General features: G+C 29.6%; 1 protein-coding gene across 1 annotated transcript; it reads left to right on the forward strand.

Annotated features, from left to right (window-relative positions):
* The first annotated feature begins 12,214 nt into the window (after positions 1-12,214).
* On the forward strand, positions 12,215-15,482 carry LOC101239647 (myophilin). The gene is made up of 2 exons (XM_065811451.1): positions 12,215-12,362; positions 14,816-15,482. The coding sequence occupies exons 1-2, from the start codon at positions 12,257-12,259 to the stop codon at positions 15,151-15,153; spliced, it is 444 nt and encodes a 147-aa protein (XP_065667523.1). The 5' UTR covers positions 12,215-12,256; the 3' UTR covers positions 15,154-15,482.
* The last annotated feature ends 2,347 nt before the right edge of the window (positions 15,483-17,829 follow it).

Genomic DNA, 17,829 nt, shown 5'->3' on the forward strand with positions numbered 1-17,829 from the left:
GAAGCATGCAGAAGCTTCCAGAAGAAGCATCTGGAAGCATCCAGAAATATCTAGAAACATTCAGAAGCATCCAGACGCATCCAGAAGCTTCCAGAAGCATCGAAAAGAAGCATCTAGAATTTTCCAGAACAGGTTCACCCAGGCTCATTTTACTATATAAGAGACATGTAAATCGACATGTAGTTCAGTCAGTATATGGAAGTCAATCAGTCAGTATTATCAAGACAGTTTATCGAAGTGAGTTTTATCAAAGATCATCAATACAAGAAGTGAAATACAACAAGTGTTTCATTACATCAATACAGTCCAGATCTAACCAAGACGTTGTGTTCCACAGAGCATTATTGTATCATCACAAGGTAAATGTAACACGGTAAGCCTTGAGCCACGGTAAACGTAATTATTCATTTTTATTATTTTTATGACTTCAAGTACAAAAATAACTCCCGACAGTCTTGGATTGGAACTAAGAAAGAAATTATTGGCGATTACGTGGAATAATTATAAATTAAGTGGAATGTCACAAAAAAGTATTTGTGATAAATATAGCTTGAAAAAATGGACCGTATCAAGACTATGTTCCAAATATCGTTCTACGGGGAAATTGGCAGCAGATAACAAAGGTGAAAGACCGCGTTCCACCACTTCTAGAGAGGATTCTATGATCGACAGATCCGTCAAGAAGGATCCCTGGATATCATCAGTCGAGATACAAAAGCAATTAGAGCTGCCTCTATCGGACCGAACAATCAGACGACGTGCTGTTGAAGCCGGATTGTTTTCTCGACGCCCTGCAAAGAAACCGCTGATTTCACTAAAAAACCAGAAAAGACTCCTGTTTGCTACATCTCATATTAACTGGAATGTGCAAAAATGGCGAACTGTCCTGTTCAGTGATAAATCGAAGTTCAACATCATTGAGAGCGATGGCATTTGCCGTGTACGTCGACCGGCCGAAAACGTCTCGATTCACGTTACTGCCATAAGACCGTGAAGCATGGTGGAGGCAATCTAATGGTCTGGGGGTGTTTTTCTGCTAACTATCTAAGTCCAATACATCAAAACGATGGAATAATGGACCATTTCATGTATAAAAATATCCTGAAAGATGTTATGTTACCTCATACTGAATGGAATATGCCAATAAAATGGGTTTTTCAGCAAGACAACGATCCGAAACACACTGCAAAAGTAGTCAAGCAGTAGTTTCAAGACAACCACCTATCGGTGATGGAGTGGCCGCCTCAATCTCCGGATCTCAACCCTATCGAAAACCTGTGGGAGATCGTCAACCGCAGAAATAATCGTGAAGGTGTTCGTAATAAGGATCAACTGTTTGAACAAATCCAAAAGGTCTGGACAGCGATTCCGCAAAGTTTCATAGATCACCTGATCGAATCTATGCCTCGAAGATGCAAGGCTGTAATCGACAACAAAGGATTCGCCACGAAATATTGATAGCGAAATACAGCTTGGTCAACATTTTGTCGAGTTGCACTTGTTTTGCCCAGAAGGAAATTAACTTTTTTTAATACTTTTGATTAATTTATTAATTTTCGTGTAAAAATAATGAACTTTGTGATAAATAAAACTTGAAGAATTTGTCTCTAAACAGTTACATAGTTATTTCTCTAAATTGAAAAAATGCAGCACTTTAATATAAAGAAGCAAAATTAGCATTATTTGGTTGCACTCGTTTTGTCCGATACTGTATATATATATATATATATATATATATATATATATATATATATATATATATATATATATTTATATATATATATATATATATATATATATATATATATATATATATATATATATATATATATATATATATATATATATATATATATATATATATAGATATATATTTTTCAGAAACATAAAATTATTAAACTGTGCTATTTTTGAAAATATTTACTTATTTTATACCATTACGAAATATGTATAAATATATATTTAAAAAAACGCTATTTGAACAGTTTCACCAACATTAAGATCCTAAGGAAGCTACTTTATTACAGATTTGTTTTTTAAGAATATCAAACAAAATTTACATACACACATTAGTAACCAGACTAGTCTATGGATAGACTTACAACACAGACATAGACAATTCTGTATGTTGTAATGGGCACAACAAATGTTTAATTTTTTGTCCTTGTTGTGTCTATCAAATTTTTGATGGTGTCCTAAGATTGCTCAGTTAAAAAATAATTTTCACTTCATAAGTCTACAAAGCATAATTTTTTGTCTATTTGGTGTCTATGATTTTGTCTAAATTTACTTGATTTTATAAAACCAGAAATCTTTCATTACCGTATTATTTGAAGATTGTTATGTAGTAAATTTATAATATTAAAAAAATATTGAAATGACATCAAAACTCCAAATGACGATCATTGCCCATGATTAATTATTGTTTAAAACTTGCGTACATATTCATCAATAAAATGAAAGTAAAAAACATTTTTCTTTTTCACTATTGTTTTATTCACAAACCTAAATAAATTTTAACACCTATTGGAATCTTCTACTTACTAATCCACATTTTATAAAGGACAACTCTTTGATCACATATTTTAAAAATAATTTTATTGAAGGTGATAAAGATTTTAGTGACTAAGGAAAATTTTTTAAATGATAAACTTTCCTTCAACTTTTTTGAAGTAATCCCAAACTGGAGAGGGCATTTTAAAAATAAATTTTCACGCACATTCACTGAGAATTGAAAAACAACTGAACTGAGTAATTAATGAACTTCAATTGAGCACAAAATAGTCCATTTTGAGGTTTTTAAATAGACATTAACTTTTTAATCAACAGCACACGCTGGACAAAAAATTAAAAAATGAACTTCTGTTAGAAAAATTGTATTTTTAATTTTGTGCTCGTTTTCAGTTTTTGAAACGATGCTGCAGTGAAAATTTAATTACTCGTTATAAGTCCAAATTATATATTAAATAGATCTTCTATACCTCATTAAAAAATCGAGAATGTTCATTTAGTGTCCGTTTTTAAAATGATTGTCTAGAAAGACAAACATTTTTTATAGACAATTCATTTTTGATAGTTGTAATTAAAATTGTTGCAATTAGTGCTTTGTCGAAGTCTATTTTTGTCCTTTTATAATAAGGCCATTAGAGATTGTCTGGTTGCTAACACACATATATTTAAATTTTTTATTATGTGGTTTACATTGTATTTAGTTTACTAGACATTTTAGAACGTTTAATATTTTATTAGATAAAGATCACTAAACATTTTATTAGACAATAATCGAGTACACAAAATATAAAATAAATTTGTTAATTAAGCATTTAAAACAATAACGTGCTTTAAATGAAAATTGTAAAAATGTTTTAACAAAAAATTAATTGTAATTATAATAGTTTATACTTATTATCATTCAACCATAGCCAATTATTTTAAGGTTCAAATAGCAACTCTAAACATTTTTCTCCAGAAGCTGAAAATATGCTGATAATCCTGCCAATATCTGAAACATCTTCTGGAAGGTTGACATTAAAGCAAGAGCATGTATCAGCTTTTCTAAGATTCTGCTCCTTGAACAAGTTATTAAATTATTAAATTATATGAAGTATTAAATTATTAAATTATATGAAGTATTAAATTATATGAAGATCTATTTTTTATACTTGTTTTTTAATCACCAAGAATTAAATTTTTAATTAAAGGTTCAAGAATGTTGAGGAAATCAGTCATTGTTATAACTTTTGTTTCAGAAATACTAGCTGGGAGGTTTGATTGATTTACCCAAAAAGGCTCCCATAAATCCAACTCTGTTTGAATAGAAGTTGCATCCGAAGATCAAAATGATAGATATTCAGAAATTCCTGAAAGTTGAGTTTCTAAGCTTACTTAGATTTCAGGCAACTTAACATGGCGGTTGAAACTTAATATGGTGGTTGGAGCTGCAAAATGTCCTTTATAAACCAACATGCTATCTGTTTGAAATCGATTATCAAGTTCATTAAAAAGATGGTCCAGTATAGATAAAGTGATAAAATGCTTAAAATAATCAGATATTGAAGATTACAGGTGGTTATCACAATTGATTTACCTACCACATTTTTTAAGCTTTAGTTCTTTTAGGTTTAAAGCCATAGCTAATTCAAGAGTAATTATTTTACCAGTAGTAGTGATAAGGTGATAAGAATACCAAACGTAATTTCTTGAAGCTTGTTTTTTTTTTAATTTTCGATATCGAGGCTCTGCTGATATATATTTTATTGTTTATCTTGGAGTCTTATTTGTAAAACTAAAATTACGTTTAAAAAAATCAGTCATCAGCTTTTTCTATGAAGAGGCCTTTTCAGAAGTCACTATTGAATAATTTTAAAGTACTATTACCTATTTCTTCAACTGCAAGAAGAACCGACTAAAAATTGTAAAAAAAATGCCTAGAACTTTCGGTTTTTGAACCCAACGTGTACAGCAGAGATTAATTACTCGATTAGCAGAAAGATAATTACTTAAATATTGATTTTGGACTAAGAGCACGTTTAAATAATTAAGAACAGTCAAAAAACCTTAAAATATCTTCACGAGTATTATAGTTACTGTGTACCTATAAACAATAGACATCTCAAAATAGGCAAACGATTTTTCTTTTTGTTATAAAGTTATAGTTGGTTCTTTGATCAGCATTAATGTTTGTCAGTATCAAAGCTTATGCAAACTTATTTGGAGAAAAAAAATTAATTAATGCAGCAGTTTTAATAAACGTTACAGTTTTTGTAAACAAAAAGTAGAATTAAAACTATTAAATATTACGTTCGGCGAACAGTTAAATGCAACGCTCGCCAAATGTTGAAATGCAGACCTTTAACCAACGGTTAGCTACGACGTCGCACCGACTACCAACTTGACGTTAGACCAACGTCGGTTACCGACCATCGGCCAACAACTTTTTTGACGTTGGCCCATCGGCCAACAACTTTTTTGACGTTGTTATTGTTACTTTTGCGATCTTTAAGTGTTGAGACTGGGACGCCATGTTTGAATGCAGCTTTTCTCAGTGATGTTTTTTTTTTTCATATCAATTAATGCGGCTAGTATATCCATCTTCCTTGTATGCTTTTATTTTTTAGTTGACATTTTAAAGTGAGTGAGTTAGGTTGAATTGAGTTAGTGATGATTATTTTGAGAAATAACATAATAATGGGTTTTTAATGAGTTAGTGATGATTGTATTGACAAATAACATTATAATTCATTTTTAATTAAACCGGAATTAACACTAAGTTAATTAGATAAAAATATGCGTTCAGTCACTTGAGAAAAACTAAACTAAGTAATTAATCGAGTGTGCGGTTTTATCAGAAAAAAGGTTACTTTTTTTTACTTTTTTGATTTTTTATTTAACTATTTGTTCTAGCTGCATGAAAATTATATTATTAGAATGGAAATTAAATTTCCAACATGATAGTGCTAAAATTATTTTTATATCAGTTTCGGTTCAAAGGTTATTTTGTTCGCAACGATAAAAAAAGTATACAAACTTTTGGCTCCCCGTTAAAGTGGTAGTAGTAGTAGTAGTAGTAGTAGTAGTAGTAGTAGTAGTAGTTGTAGTAGTAGTAGATGCTGTAGCCGCCCGAAGACGACGAGTGTGTGTATTAATAACACACTTAGACAGCCGTGTCAGTATTAATTTTATTTAAAAGGAGCCAATTGTCTAATTGTGTTTTAAAACTGTTTACTGATTTTGCATTAACTACATTTTTAGGTAGTTTATTCCATGGTTTTGTTATTCTGTTAGTAAAGAATGAGTGTCTTAAGTTGCACTTTGTTTTTTCGCGTTCAAACCTGACACCGTTTCCTCTAGATATTTGAAAATCATTAGGCTTGAAACCGTTTAAAAAGTCCACATTTTTAATCTTATTTAATAACTTATAAGTCTGGATCAAATCTCCACGAAGTCTGCGTTCACATAATGGGCTGAGGCCAAGAATCTCCAGTCTTTCCTCGTATTTCATTTTTGCCAGAGTCGGATTGAGTCTCGTAGCCCTGTGTTGAACTTTCTCGAGCAGTTCTATTTCTCCTTTAAGCTGAGGGGACCACACTGGAACCGCGAATTCAATTATTGGGCGAACAAACGTCACGTATAAGACTTTAAGAGTCTGCACATCCAGTTTCACAAATGTGTTTTTAATCATTCCCAGCATTTTATTTGCCTTTAAGCTGCAAGATATAATTTGCTGTCCCCATTTCATGTTTGCTGAGAATAATACGCCTAGATCTTTTTGAATAGTAGTTTGTCCTAGGACAACATTATCCATAGAATAATCGTGTTTTGGATTGTTACTTCCATAATGTATTATTTCGCATTTTTCTTTATTGAATTTCACTAACCATTCCTTAGACCAGTCCCAAGCACTGTTTATATCTCGTTGAAGACTGTTTATTTTCTCTATTTGGTGTCATCTGCATAGAGCTTGGCTACATTTTGTATTCTATCCGGCAGGTCATTTATGAACAAAACAAACAATATCGGGCCAATTACCGATCCCTGCGGAACTCCGCTGTAGATATCGCGCCAGCTCGAAACAGTATCACCGTTGACTACGCGTTGCTTTCTATCTTTTAAAAATTCCTCTAACCACTTTAGCAGCTTTCCTGTAATTCCATACGCTTTTAATTTTAAAACGAGTCTTTTGTGTGGCACTGTGTCGAAAGCTTTCGCAAAGTCTAAATAAACCACATCTACCGGACGATTCAGTGCGATATTTTCTGTTAAATAATCCACAGTTTCCATGAGATTTGTCGTGCATGATCTAGATTTAACAAATCCATGTTGACACTTCGATAAAAATTTATTGTTTGTAAAATGTGCCAAAAGTGAGTCTTTTATTATGCTTTCCAGAATTTTACACGGCACAGAAGTCAGTGATACTGGTCGATAATTATTCGCTTCTAGCTTACTGCCTTTGTTCTTAAAGATTGGGGTAATGTTCGAAAATTTCCATTGCTTAGGTAGTTCGCTCTTATCAATCGAAGACATAAATATCAATGTGATTAGAATTGCTAGTCCTTCAGCGCAATTTTTTAAAATGATAGTACTTAATTGATCAATTGCACTCTCGTCAAAATCTAAATATTTACCCCCACATCTCGATCCGAATTCTGGTAATACTTGGTCGCCACTCTAGTGAAAGAGTTTTGAAAATTTTCGTTTAAAATGTCAACAATCTCACTAGTCGTATTTGTAACATTTCCTTCGACGTTTTTTATCGCTTTAATTGAGCTCTTTACATTTTGTTGATCGTTCACATATTTAAATAGTATCTTCTTGTTTCTAATCGATTTGTAGACCAGTTCGCGTTCGTATTTTTTTCTGGCTTTTCTCGTTTCAATTTTAACTGTTTTACACAATGCTTTGTATTCGTTTACCATATTTTTGTTTTTCCAATTTGTGCAACAGTTTAAATGTCTCATTCGTCTTTTGTTCTTCACAAGTTCTTTTAGTTCATTGTCAATCCAAAAAATTCTTTTAAGAGTCCTGTTTTTCGAGCTGTGACACGGTATATATTTTTGACAAGCTTCGTTAACATAAAAAATGAGCGTGTCGTACATCTCCTGGACATTAATTGCATCAAAAATGTTTACCCAGTCTGTATTTGTAAAAAATTTGTTCATTCCTGCGAAGTCAGCTTTTTTTAAAATATATTTCCGATTGCTAGCTACAGTTTTTGTCTCATGGTGATTGAGTGCATATTTAAAGCAAATTACAAGATGTCCTTTGCTTATATTATCTAATACCGCATTTGTCTCAACTTGAAATAATCTTTGTTCGTTTACTGTGAACAGTAAGTCCAATGTATTCTTGTACGTTGATTCGTTTAGTTGAAAAGTAGGTATCGCGACGTGCTGAATTAGAAATTCGTCGTTTATTATTTCCGAGAAATGATGTTCTATCGAGTGTTCACTGGAATTTATTGCATGAACTGCTCCATCTGACCATTCAATTTTCGGAAAATTAAAGTCACCCATTATTAAAAGATCTTTAAAACCCCGTTTGTCCACATATTCTCTTGCAGTTCTGAAAACATTTCTGAACAGTTCCATATCTACCACATCGTTTGGTCGGTATATGCATCCTACCAAATATTTGTCGTTCCCGAAAACTAGTACAGTCCAGATTTGTTCTAAGTCAGTCGTCAATAGCCATTTTTCATTTACTTCATAAGACGTTATTTCGCTATTCACGTAAATACAAACTCCTCCGCCCACGCGGCCATCTTTTCTGTCGCTACGATATAAACAAAAATTTTCCACACACGTAATTGAAGTTTCACTAAACCATGTTTCCGTTACTCCGATTATGTTTGGTTCATTCAGGTGACACAATACTTTAAATTCCTGAAACTTGTTGTTTAGTGAAGTGGCGTTCAAATATATACAGGATAAATACGATAAATTTTCGCTTTTTTTCGCTTTCATTTTTTTTTCTCTATAGTTGTTTTTTAAATCGCACAATCTCGTTTCCACGAATCGCATATCGAAAGGGCGAGTTGGCGTCAAGCTTCGAATTTAAGTCGTTTCATTTCTTCCTCAACTCAAAGCCCTGTAGTCTCTCGGCCTCTGTCAAGTCTGGGCATATATAGACTTCTTTAAAATCTTGCTTTTCTCTTAGCTTTTTTGACGCGAGTAAGAGAGGATTTCTTTCGCCTTCGGATAACTCGAGTAGAATCGGGCCTGGTTTGGCAGCGTTTTTTGATTTGAATCTCCTTAAATGTATCGGTTTAACATTTTCTTTTCCTATTGTTTTTAGTAAGTCCTCAATTGCTTTTTTTGCCTTCTTCAATTTTATCTTTGCTCTCAGTTTTGCTCGACTCTTTAATTCCATATATAATGACGTTCTTTTCGCGTTTCTTTCGCTCCTCCTGCTCATTAATTGCTGCGTTAACCACAACTAGTTGTTCTTTCGGTTTTTTTGCGTTTCGCGACACCACATTAACCCAATCATTTCCAATGTTCACTGTTGAAGTAACAGCATTTGTTGCTTTGTCCTCCAGCGTATTAACTCTTTTCTCTAATTCCACAATTTGATTATCTTTCACAACAATCGCTGTTTCAAGAACAGATATTCTCTTGATTAGCGCTTCTATTTCCGTCTTGGTTACCATTTTTTGTGGTGACGGTATCCAAGCAGCCAATTTTATTTTTATTTTTTACGATATTTGTTGTTAATTGAGATAAGATTTAAATTGTCCCTCGGGAGTATATACTTCAGAGTTGATACGGTTGGTTGAATATATTAATATGTGATATTAGATTAAATAAAGCTAAGTTGAAACTAAATTTATAACTTGAGTTTACCAGTTCTGTTAAAAATCACAGCGTGAAAGCAGAAAAGTATACCAAAACCAGTAGACCAGTACTAGTAACCGATAAATCTGCTCCAAACGGTGAAAACAATATACAAAGTATTTTGTATACATATACCAAAAAACTGAATAACTTTATTATGCTCCAATAACACGTCCGATCTCTTTAATTACTTATTAACACAAATACTGCAATAGTTTAGATGTGTTTTTTTCCATAAATATATATATAGGTATAAATAAAAATATATATAGGTATAAAAAAAAACAACCAGAATACTCTTTTTTTTTTTTTTTTTTTTTTTTTTAATATATATTTGCCGTATATTAAAATTTACAATGAAATAAATCGTGTTAATAAATAAGAGAGCTGGAGCAAGCAGAAGACGTAAACTGTCTTATCATCGAGCCCCATTTACATTGAAAAAAAATCGTCAGCTTATATATAAAAAAAGAAAAGTAGCAAAGTACATAATAAGCATTTTACACGTTAGTTACAATATAAATATAAGTGTTGAAATATAATGCAATATATCAAAAATTAACAAAAGTTAAAAATAAATAAAACAGCAACAAAAGAGAAGTAGTGTCAATAACTATTTTTTAGATAATTTATATTATTTATTTTAAAAGAGATATTTTAAATCAAGGTCATTTTGCAATAAGAGACTCTTAGATTCTTTCCTGAATTGTTCCAAAGAGATGTTTTGAATATTATTTTTTTTTTGTAATAAATTTTAAAAAATGTTTCCACAGAAACGGTCTTATTTAAACGACTTGGAAAAAAATTTAATATATTGCCATTTAGTAAAAGGTTTTGTTTAAGTACGTTTTAAATTGGTGAATGGAAGAGAATGTTTTAAGATCTTCGTTTAAAAGGGCATTCCATAATTTAGGTCCTCGTTATGTTATTAAGTATTTAGTGGCTGAATAATAGGTATTTGATTGACTATAATTATTATTTGAAAATTTTGTGCTGTATATATGATTAACTTTTTTAAATAATGAGTTAAATAATAACAGTGACATTTTTTAATCACGTTTAAACATAAATATAAGAATATGATAAAGATTTAATTTAAAAATATTTAGTATATTAAGTTTACGAATGTTTGTATGGGAGTGACAATTTTATTTGTAATAATCCTAATAACATGTTTTTGAAATAGAAAATATACATCTCAAAAAAAAAATACAAAGAGGTGTTTGTTGAAACTCTAATTATATCTACAAAATCAGGGCTATATGAAAAACATCTATAAGAACACATTCCGTCCCAGCTGATATTATTATCAGTTACTGTCTTTTTTTCGGTTGCTTCCTGCTGGGAAAAAGATAGCTAGATAACACAAAACATGTTTAAAACGTCTAAAATACGTATTAGTTATTTAAGATGCATAAAATACGTAATACTACGTATTTTATACGTCTTTAACGCGTACTTTATCAATTTTAGCGACCATAATAGCTTGCGAATAGCTTGCTAGTCACAAGCTCATTTCCCACAGGTTGTTTAAATAACTTACGTATAAGTTAATATTTTCATCTTTGCTAAACTGATTTAATTTTACTTTAATAATGTCGTTATTATTATATTTATTGATATTATGATTTTTATTGTTAATATAAATGAATATGAAATGAGTAAGATTTTCATGTTTTCAATATCAAAGAGAATTATAAAGCTTGATGTTATTTGAATTTGAATACCGCCATTTAAAAAAAAAAATAATTTTAACAACCACAGCCTCGTTTCAAGGAGTGTTTCAATAAAATATTTAGACCGCTAAAAGGATTACTTTTTAAAAATTTTTATTTAATTAATTTTTGACGGTTTATCATGTTTTGCGTAAATTGTTTTTATTTTTAATAAAGTTTTATGAACTTCAATTTTTAAAATAATCTGAAATAGTTTGTCATTATCTGTGTTATTTTTTATAACGAATAAAGAAATTATTAGCTTTAATGGATTCAGTTTTGCTGCAGTTTACATTACATTGCATTACAATACTTATTTCGTTAATTACCAATTTCGTTAATTAATTACAAGTTCATTTAAATTCGGCATTGTAACTCGAAAATTTGAATTTTGAATTTGAATTCAATTTAACTTCACGGAACTCAAAATCGTTTTAAAATCTCATTTTGCAGCTTTTAAAAATAAGTTAGTGTACTTTATCCATCCTTGATCCTAAACACTCTCTCTCTCTCTCTCTCTCTCTCTCTCTCTCTCTCTCTCTCTCTCTCTCTCTCTCTCTCTCTCTCTCTCTCTCTCTCTCTCTCTCTCTCACACACACACACACACACACACACACACACACACACACACACACACACACACACACGCATACACGCACACACACCAACAAATCAACTCACTAGTATTCCAGATTGTCAGATTGTCAGATTATACATTTAGTTAAGACAACACTGTTATGTTTTTGCATTAATTGTTTTAAGATTCAGCCTATAAAGTAAAACAACAATACAAATGATTAATCTAAAATTTTAGGAAATAGGAATACAGATTTAAGATTAATTTTATCATTCAATCAGTTTACAAAAATCTGTCATCTTTATACTAATACAATTTTTGTGAAACATAAAAGTGCTATCCTAATAAAAAGGTGCTCTCAATCATTTTGAAATATTAGTCATTAAATAATTAAAAATAATATATATATATATATATATATATATATATATATATATATATATATATATATATATATATATATATATATATAAAATTGTAGTAAAGCTCTTAATAATAGCTATAAGGCGTGCTATCATGATCTGTTTTCAATTTTATAACAAATTTAATGGTAAAAAAAAAGAATAAGTCATGCAAAGCATTATATTAGTTTGCATTTGTTTTACAGTTAGATTTCAAGATAAATTGCTATGGCAAATAGCGCTCCTGAAAAAGATAATACTTTAGAGGTGAAATCTGCTATTGCTAAGAAGTATGATTCTGTTGTTGAAAAAAATGTTTTGACGTGGATCGGTGGTTAGTTGATTTTTTTAGGTTATTTTAAACATTAAAACAAGTTTGATTTTTTTAATAAGCTATACAGGGGTATTTTTGTCTAATCTTGGTAATTTTTATAATTATTTAGATAAAAAATTTTTTTTTTGAAAATTATTTTTACAGAACAAACTAACAACTTGTATGAGTATTTAAAAATTATAAAATTTATTTGTCAGTGTTTTTGTTATGCAAAATTATTTTATAGTTAAATGAGGATCTCCTTATTTGTAGAAAATAAAGAGATTCTGATCTTATACAAAGTACTTTTATTATAGAAAAACTTTGTTATTTTCACTACTCTCTATTTCTACTTTATTTCTACTTATTTTTTGAAAAAAATATTTAGATTTAAGTATGCATTCTTAAACTTTAAGTATGCAAAATATATTAGGACAGTGGTGATCTAAATATGCTAGTATAACAAATATACAGTGTTTGGTAAAAAGTATTGAGAAGGTTTTCTGAAAACTTCTAGAAAGTTCTGGGAGCTTCTAGAAGTTTCCATGATTTTAGTATATACAGGGCATGAAACAGGTCAAATTAAAACTTCTGCAATGCAATTTAATAATTAAGTTCAGTACTGCCTGCTTTATGAGTTTCAGTTGGGCCACTCAGCAACCCAAACTACATCGAATTTATGCAATTGGATAGGTCATAGTTTAGTGTCTGAGACTTAATTTTGCAAGATCAACCCAGATCCAGCAGACAATATTTTTTTTAGAAAGTGATCCTACATTAACTACGTACTGTTTTGCAAGCAAACTTAAGTGCACTCTTGGTACAATATTTTCCCACTTGAAATAGAAAAGACCTCCAAGTTTGGTATTTAACTACTAAACAAACAGAATGCAAGTCAGCTAGATCAGTGTGCAACAGCTGCATGAACCTCTTGTCTTTACCATGCATGTTCAACTGGTTCAACGTGGCATCATTAGAGATAAGAAATGAGTGACAATTTTCATCCTTACATTGCAAAATTGGTGCAGCAAAATTATTAGACTTAGTATAGCCTCATTTACCCTACTTGTCTGACTGATCCAATTGCTAAGTAGTAGCTTGTGCAATAAAGATTCAACATCAAGAAGGCGCTTTAACAACTCTTAATCACTTTGTTGTCTAATTTGCTGTACTTTGAGTTCTACATCAATGTGATTTGTTCTTTACTTTAGTATAAGAAAGTTGTCATATAATATTATGGTGCATATATCATTAAAAATTATTATTTAACAATATATTTAATTAAAAGTAAAATTAATTTCTCTGAAAAGCTAATTACATTCAATCCAACCAAATAGTTCAAAAAACCTATCTGATTTTTTAAATAATTTTGAGAAAATTCCCAAAGTTACTGGAAAGAAATAAGTATTGCCCACCATGCATTATGTTTAGATTGAAAAGACACAAACTTGGGCTTCATTTTGTCCACTGCTAGGTTTGACAAAAAACTGGTGCCAGATTTATTTAAAAAAAAATTTTTCTTCATTATTCACCTCCCCAAGGTTGAGGGGGTCACTTCAGTTGAGGTTTTTTTTTATTTTATTTGGAATTAGGGTTAATTTAATGTTGGTCTAATTTAATATTTTTTTTTGTAAAGCAAAAAGTAAAGGCTTAGTGCAAATTAGTTGAAATTTACAAAAGGGAATCATCTCATCTAACTATATCATTAAAATTTTCATTTTAGTGATAAAGTTTCACCTGTCTTTAATGTATAATAGATTTCTAAAAACTTTTGTGACAAACTTAAAAAAACTTATTTACATGTATGTATGTATAGCTCTCAGTAAATAAAACAATATCTTTCAGATTTTCATTTTATTGTGACACCTCTATTGTATTATTAGTATCTAAAAATATTGTTATTTTAATCTCTTTGGAACTAAACAAGAGAGTGCAAATAATGTGAATACATTAAAAAAATGTTTATCAAGTCCTATTATAAATTGCTTCTGCTATTTGAACATCACTAAGTTATTATTATTATTATTAGATGCTGATTTAAAAATGGGTGTCTGTTATTGTATTTTTCAATGTTTTATCTTTGACATTAAAAGTTGACCAAAGAGATAAGCTTGCTATCCTTCAATGTATTGAGATTCTAAATATGATCTACCGGTTGTGTTAAAATTAAGTCTAGAGTGGCTTTAGCTCTATTGTATTCAAAATATATGTTGAAGTATTTAATTTTTTCATTTTAAAATTTTATTTTTGTATTTTTTACAAAAAGTTTTAATTAAAAGACATCAATCGAGACACTAATTTTTTTTTAAATATGTTTAAATCAAATACCTTACATTCAATTTTGAATTAAACCATTTATACAGGTTTTTGAATTTTGAAATTGAACCAATCAGGTTTTGTATTCTCTGCTTTAATTACTTTGATTTAATATTTGTCATTTAGAACAGACTTTAAATGAAATATTTTTTTTAAAGGTGTCCTTAAAAATCCAGATCTGTTTAATGGAGTTAGCGGAGCAAATGCATTGCAAGAAAAACTTAAAAGTGGAGTTATATTGTGCAATCTAATGAATGCAATTAAACCTGGGTGCATAAAGAAGTTCAATAGCAATGCAAAGATGCCTTTCCAACAGATGGAAAATATTGGTCTATTTAATGAAGCTATGCGCAATTATGGAGTACAATCTGATTATTTGTTTGTTACAACAGATTTATTTGAAGGAAAGAATATGGTTCAAGTTTTAATTGGATTACGAGCACTTGGTTCGAAAGCATCATCAGTTGGAGTAAAACCTGCAATTGTTGAAAATTGAATTTAAATTAATTTAGAAGACAAGTTTTTTTTTAATTTTCATAAGGAAAATAGAAGTTTTTTATATTATTTTAACGATTAAACATCTTGCGGTACTTTAATTACTGTTTTGTTTGTTTTGTTTGTTTAATTTTTATTTTGTTTTTTATATTGTTTTATTTTTTTTTTTTTAAACTGGGTTTTATTTATTTGCATTAGTTGCTTTTATTTTGTTTTATAATTGTGATTTTTATAAGTGACGAAGTTGACATATGATCTCTAAATAATATTATTTGTGTAAAAAAATATATATTACAAAAGAATAGTATGATATTCAACAGTTCTAGTTAATGAAGTTTTATTATTTTCCTCATGAAACTTAAATTCTAACTATCCATGCATCATTCTTAAGTATCTCTCTCTGCTTATAAGTATTATTATGTGACGCCCATATTTATATTGTAAAGGCTATAAATAAAGAGCACATTTACCAAGTGTATAAAGTTCAATGTATAGATCTACAATCTGAACACATTTCTGACCAGAATTTCCTAAAATCAAAAGTATGCGTAACTTATTTAGAGTAAAAATAAACAAGAAATTATAGATATTTTTGGATTTGCGAATTTATTCAGATGCAGCCGTGGCGATATGGTTTGAGTGCCAATTATGAAAACATTGTATAAATAAATATTTTATCAAAATCTTTCTCAAGTTTAAACTTTTGAATAAGATTTTGAAGTCAAACAAAATTTAGCAGTTTCAAACGTGGAAACGAAGTTGAATTTATCGGGTTTATATTTGCTTATAAGCAGTTTGCATGTGTTGAATATAATCGTGATTCAGGAGTTAACTCATTAGCAAAGTTTGTGTTAAATCAAGATATTTAAACAAAGTCTATTTATCCAATCTTTAAACTGGGCCTGCCAACTTAAGTGAAAAAGATAAATACTTAAGAGATTTTATTCAAGTTTACTTAATAGATTATAATCTCTACTAGTATTGCTATATTGCTAACAGTTTTACTTCGAAGTCAAGAAGAAATGTCATGTGAGAAATTAAAATTTTTTTAATACCATTCAAAATTATTTTTAATGTAGTTATACGGGATGAATAATATAGTTCAGCTCAAAATACTGACATAGTGTGGTTGAAATAAAATGTTTAAAATTTAAAGCCCTCTTATTTTATTCAAATTGTTATCTATTGAAAAAACTTCTGAAGTTGAATTGAAAATCATACAAAGCTGACTTCAAAATTGCTTCCAAATATTTATATTTCCAAAAAGTGCTTTTTTCAAAACTAAAACAAATTAGTCATTAAAAATAGCTCCTATTATATATCAAATTCAAACTCTCTCTTTCTGTTACTTTATTTAAAGAAAGATTGTTAAGAAGTATCAATCAAAGAATGAATGAAGGAAACGTTAAACTCTGAATGAGTTTCTTGTGTTAAAAAATGAATCAAAAAGGTTTTTAGCACTTAAATGAAAAAACATTAAACCAATGTTTAATATTTTGGGTGCGATCTAAAATTTTTTAATTTTCGAGTTGCCAAGTGTAAATAACCAAATAAAACATTAGTATCTCTTCTTAAAATAAAAAATTTATATCTCTTCTTAAAACCAAGAAAAGTATATCATAATCACTAACATTGCACAGTGGACCAGAATTGTCTAAAAATGGCAAAACTATTTATGGGTTAAATATAGACTTATGATACATGCTTGTAGAAGTTTTTGGGGCAAGGATTTTATTTTTGGGTTCCATTTTAATTTGGAGTGGTAATGACCACACATCGGGTCATCGGGTTTCTCGATGGTTTTTAAATTAGATAGGAAATGCTGTATATTTAATATAGTTAACTGCTGGGAATCAGGGAATTCAAATCTGGGTGTACTTGGTCTTTAGAAGTGATCATCACTGCTCAAATGGTTATTTCTGTGATATTCAAGGGTGGTCCAAGATGTCCCTATACTATTCAATTGGATAGGACATATTGTATGTCAGAATAATTTGGTCAGGTCATTAATTGTGGTCAGGGAATTTTAAACTAGGTATATATGGTCTTCAGGAGTGGTTATGATTGCACAGGTAGGTGTGGTCATGGGTTGTCAAGAGTGGTCCAAGATGTCCCAATAATTTTTCAATTAGATGGTACATGCTATATGTTTAAATATAAGTAATTAATATTAGGAAAATCAAATCTGGCCATATTTGGTTTCCAGGAGTGGTTATGATTGCACAAGTAGGTGAGGTTATGGGTTGTCAAGGCATTATCGTGATTTTTTTTTATTTTATGTACTTAATTTCTTTAATATTATGAATGTAAACAAATAACGTTTAATAAAATTGCACTTTATTATACACCTATATATATATATATATATATATATATATATATATATATATATATATATATATATATATATATATATATATATATATATATATATATATATATATATATATATATATATATATATATAAGTTTTAGCTTTACCTGACTCCTCCTTATTCTGGACACCTTAGTAACGCAAAGTAGTGCAAGTAATGCAAAGCATTTTTATCATAAGATCATAATTTGTTTAAGGCCTGGAGAGTTTCATTGTGTAGTGCTCTCTGTTCTTTTAGTTTAAAACATTAATATTAGGGTGTATGAAATGACTATTTTTCAAAATTAAATTACTGTTTTTCCG

This window comes from Hydra vulgaris, chromosome 12 (genome assembly GCF_038396675.1).
Source record: "Hydra vulgaris chromosome 12, alternate assembly HydraT2T_AEP".
In the NCBI taxonomy this organism is placed as follows: domain Eukaryota; kingdom Metazoa; phylum Cnidaria; class Hydrozoa; order Anthoathecata; family Hydridae; genus Hydra; species Hydra vulgaris.

Bases quoted from the DNA above. Each gene is read 5' to 3' on its own strand.
- LOC101239647 (XM_065811451.1), top strand. From the start codon at position 12,257: ATGGCAAATAGCGCTCCTGAAAAAGATAATACTTTAGAGGTGAAATCT. The intron at 12,363-14,815 runs GTTAGTTGATTT...TTTTTTTTAAAG, and splicing joins TGTTTTGACGTGGATCGGTG to GTGTCCTTAAAAATCCAGAT.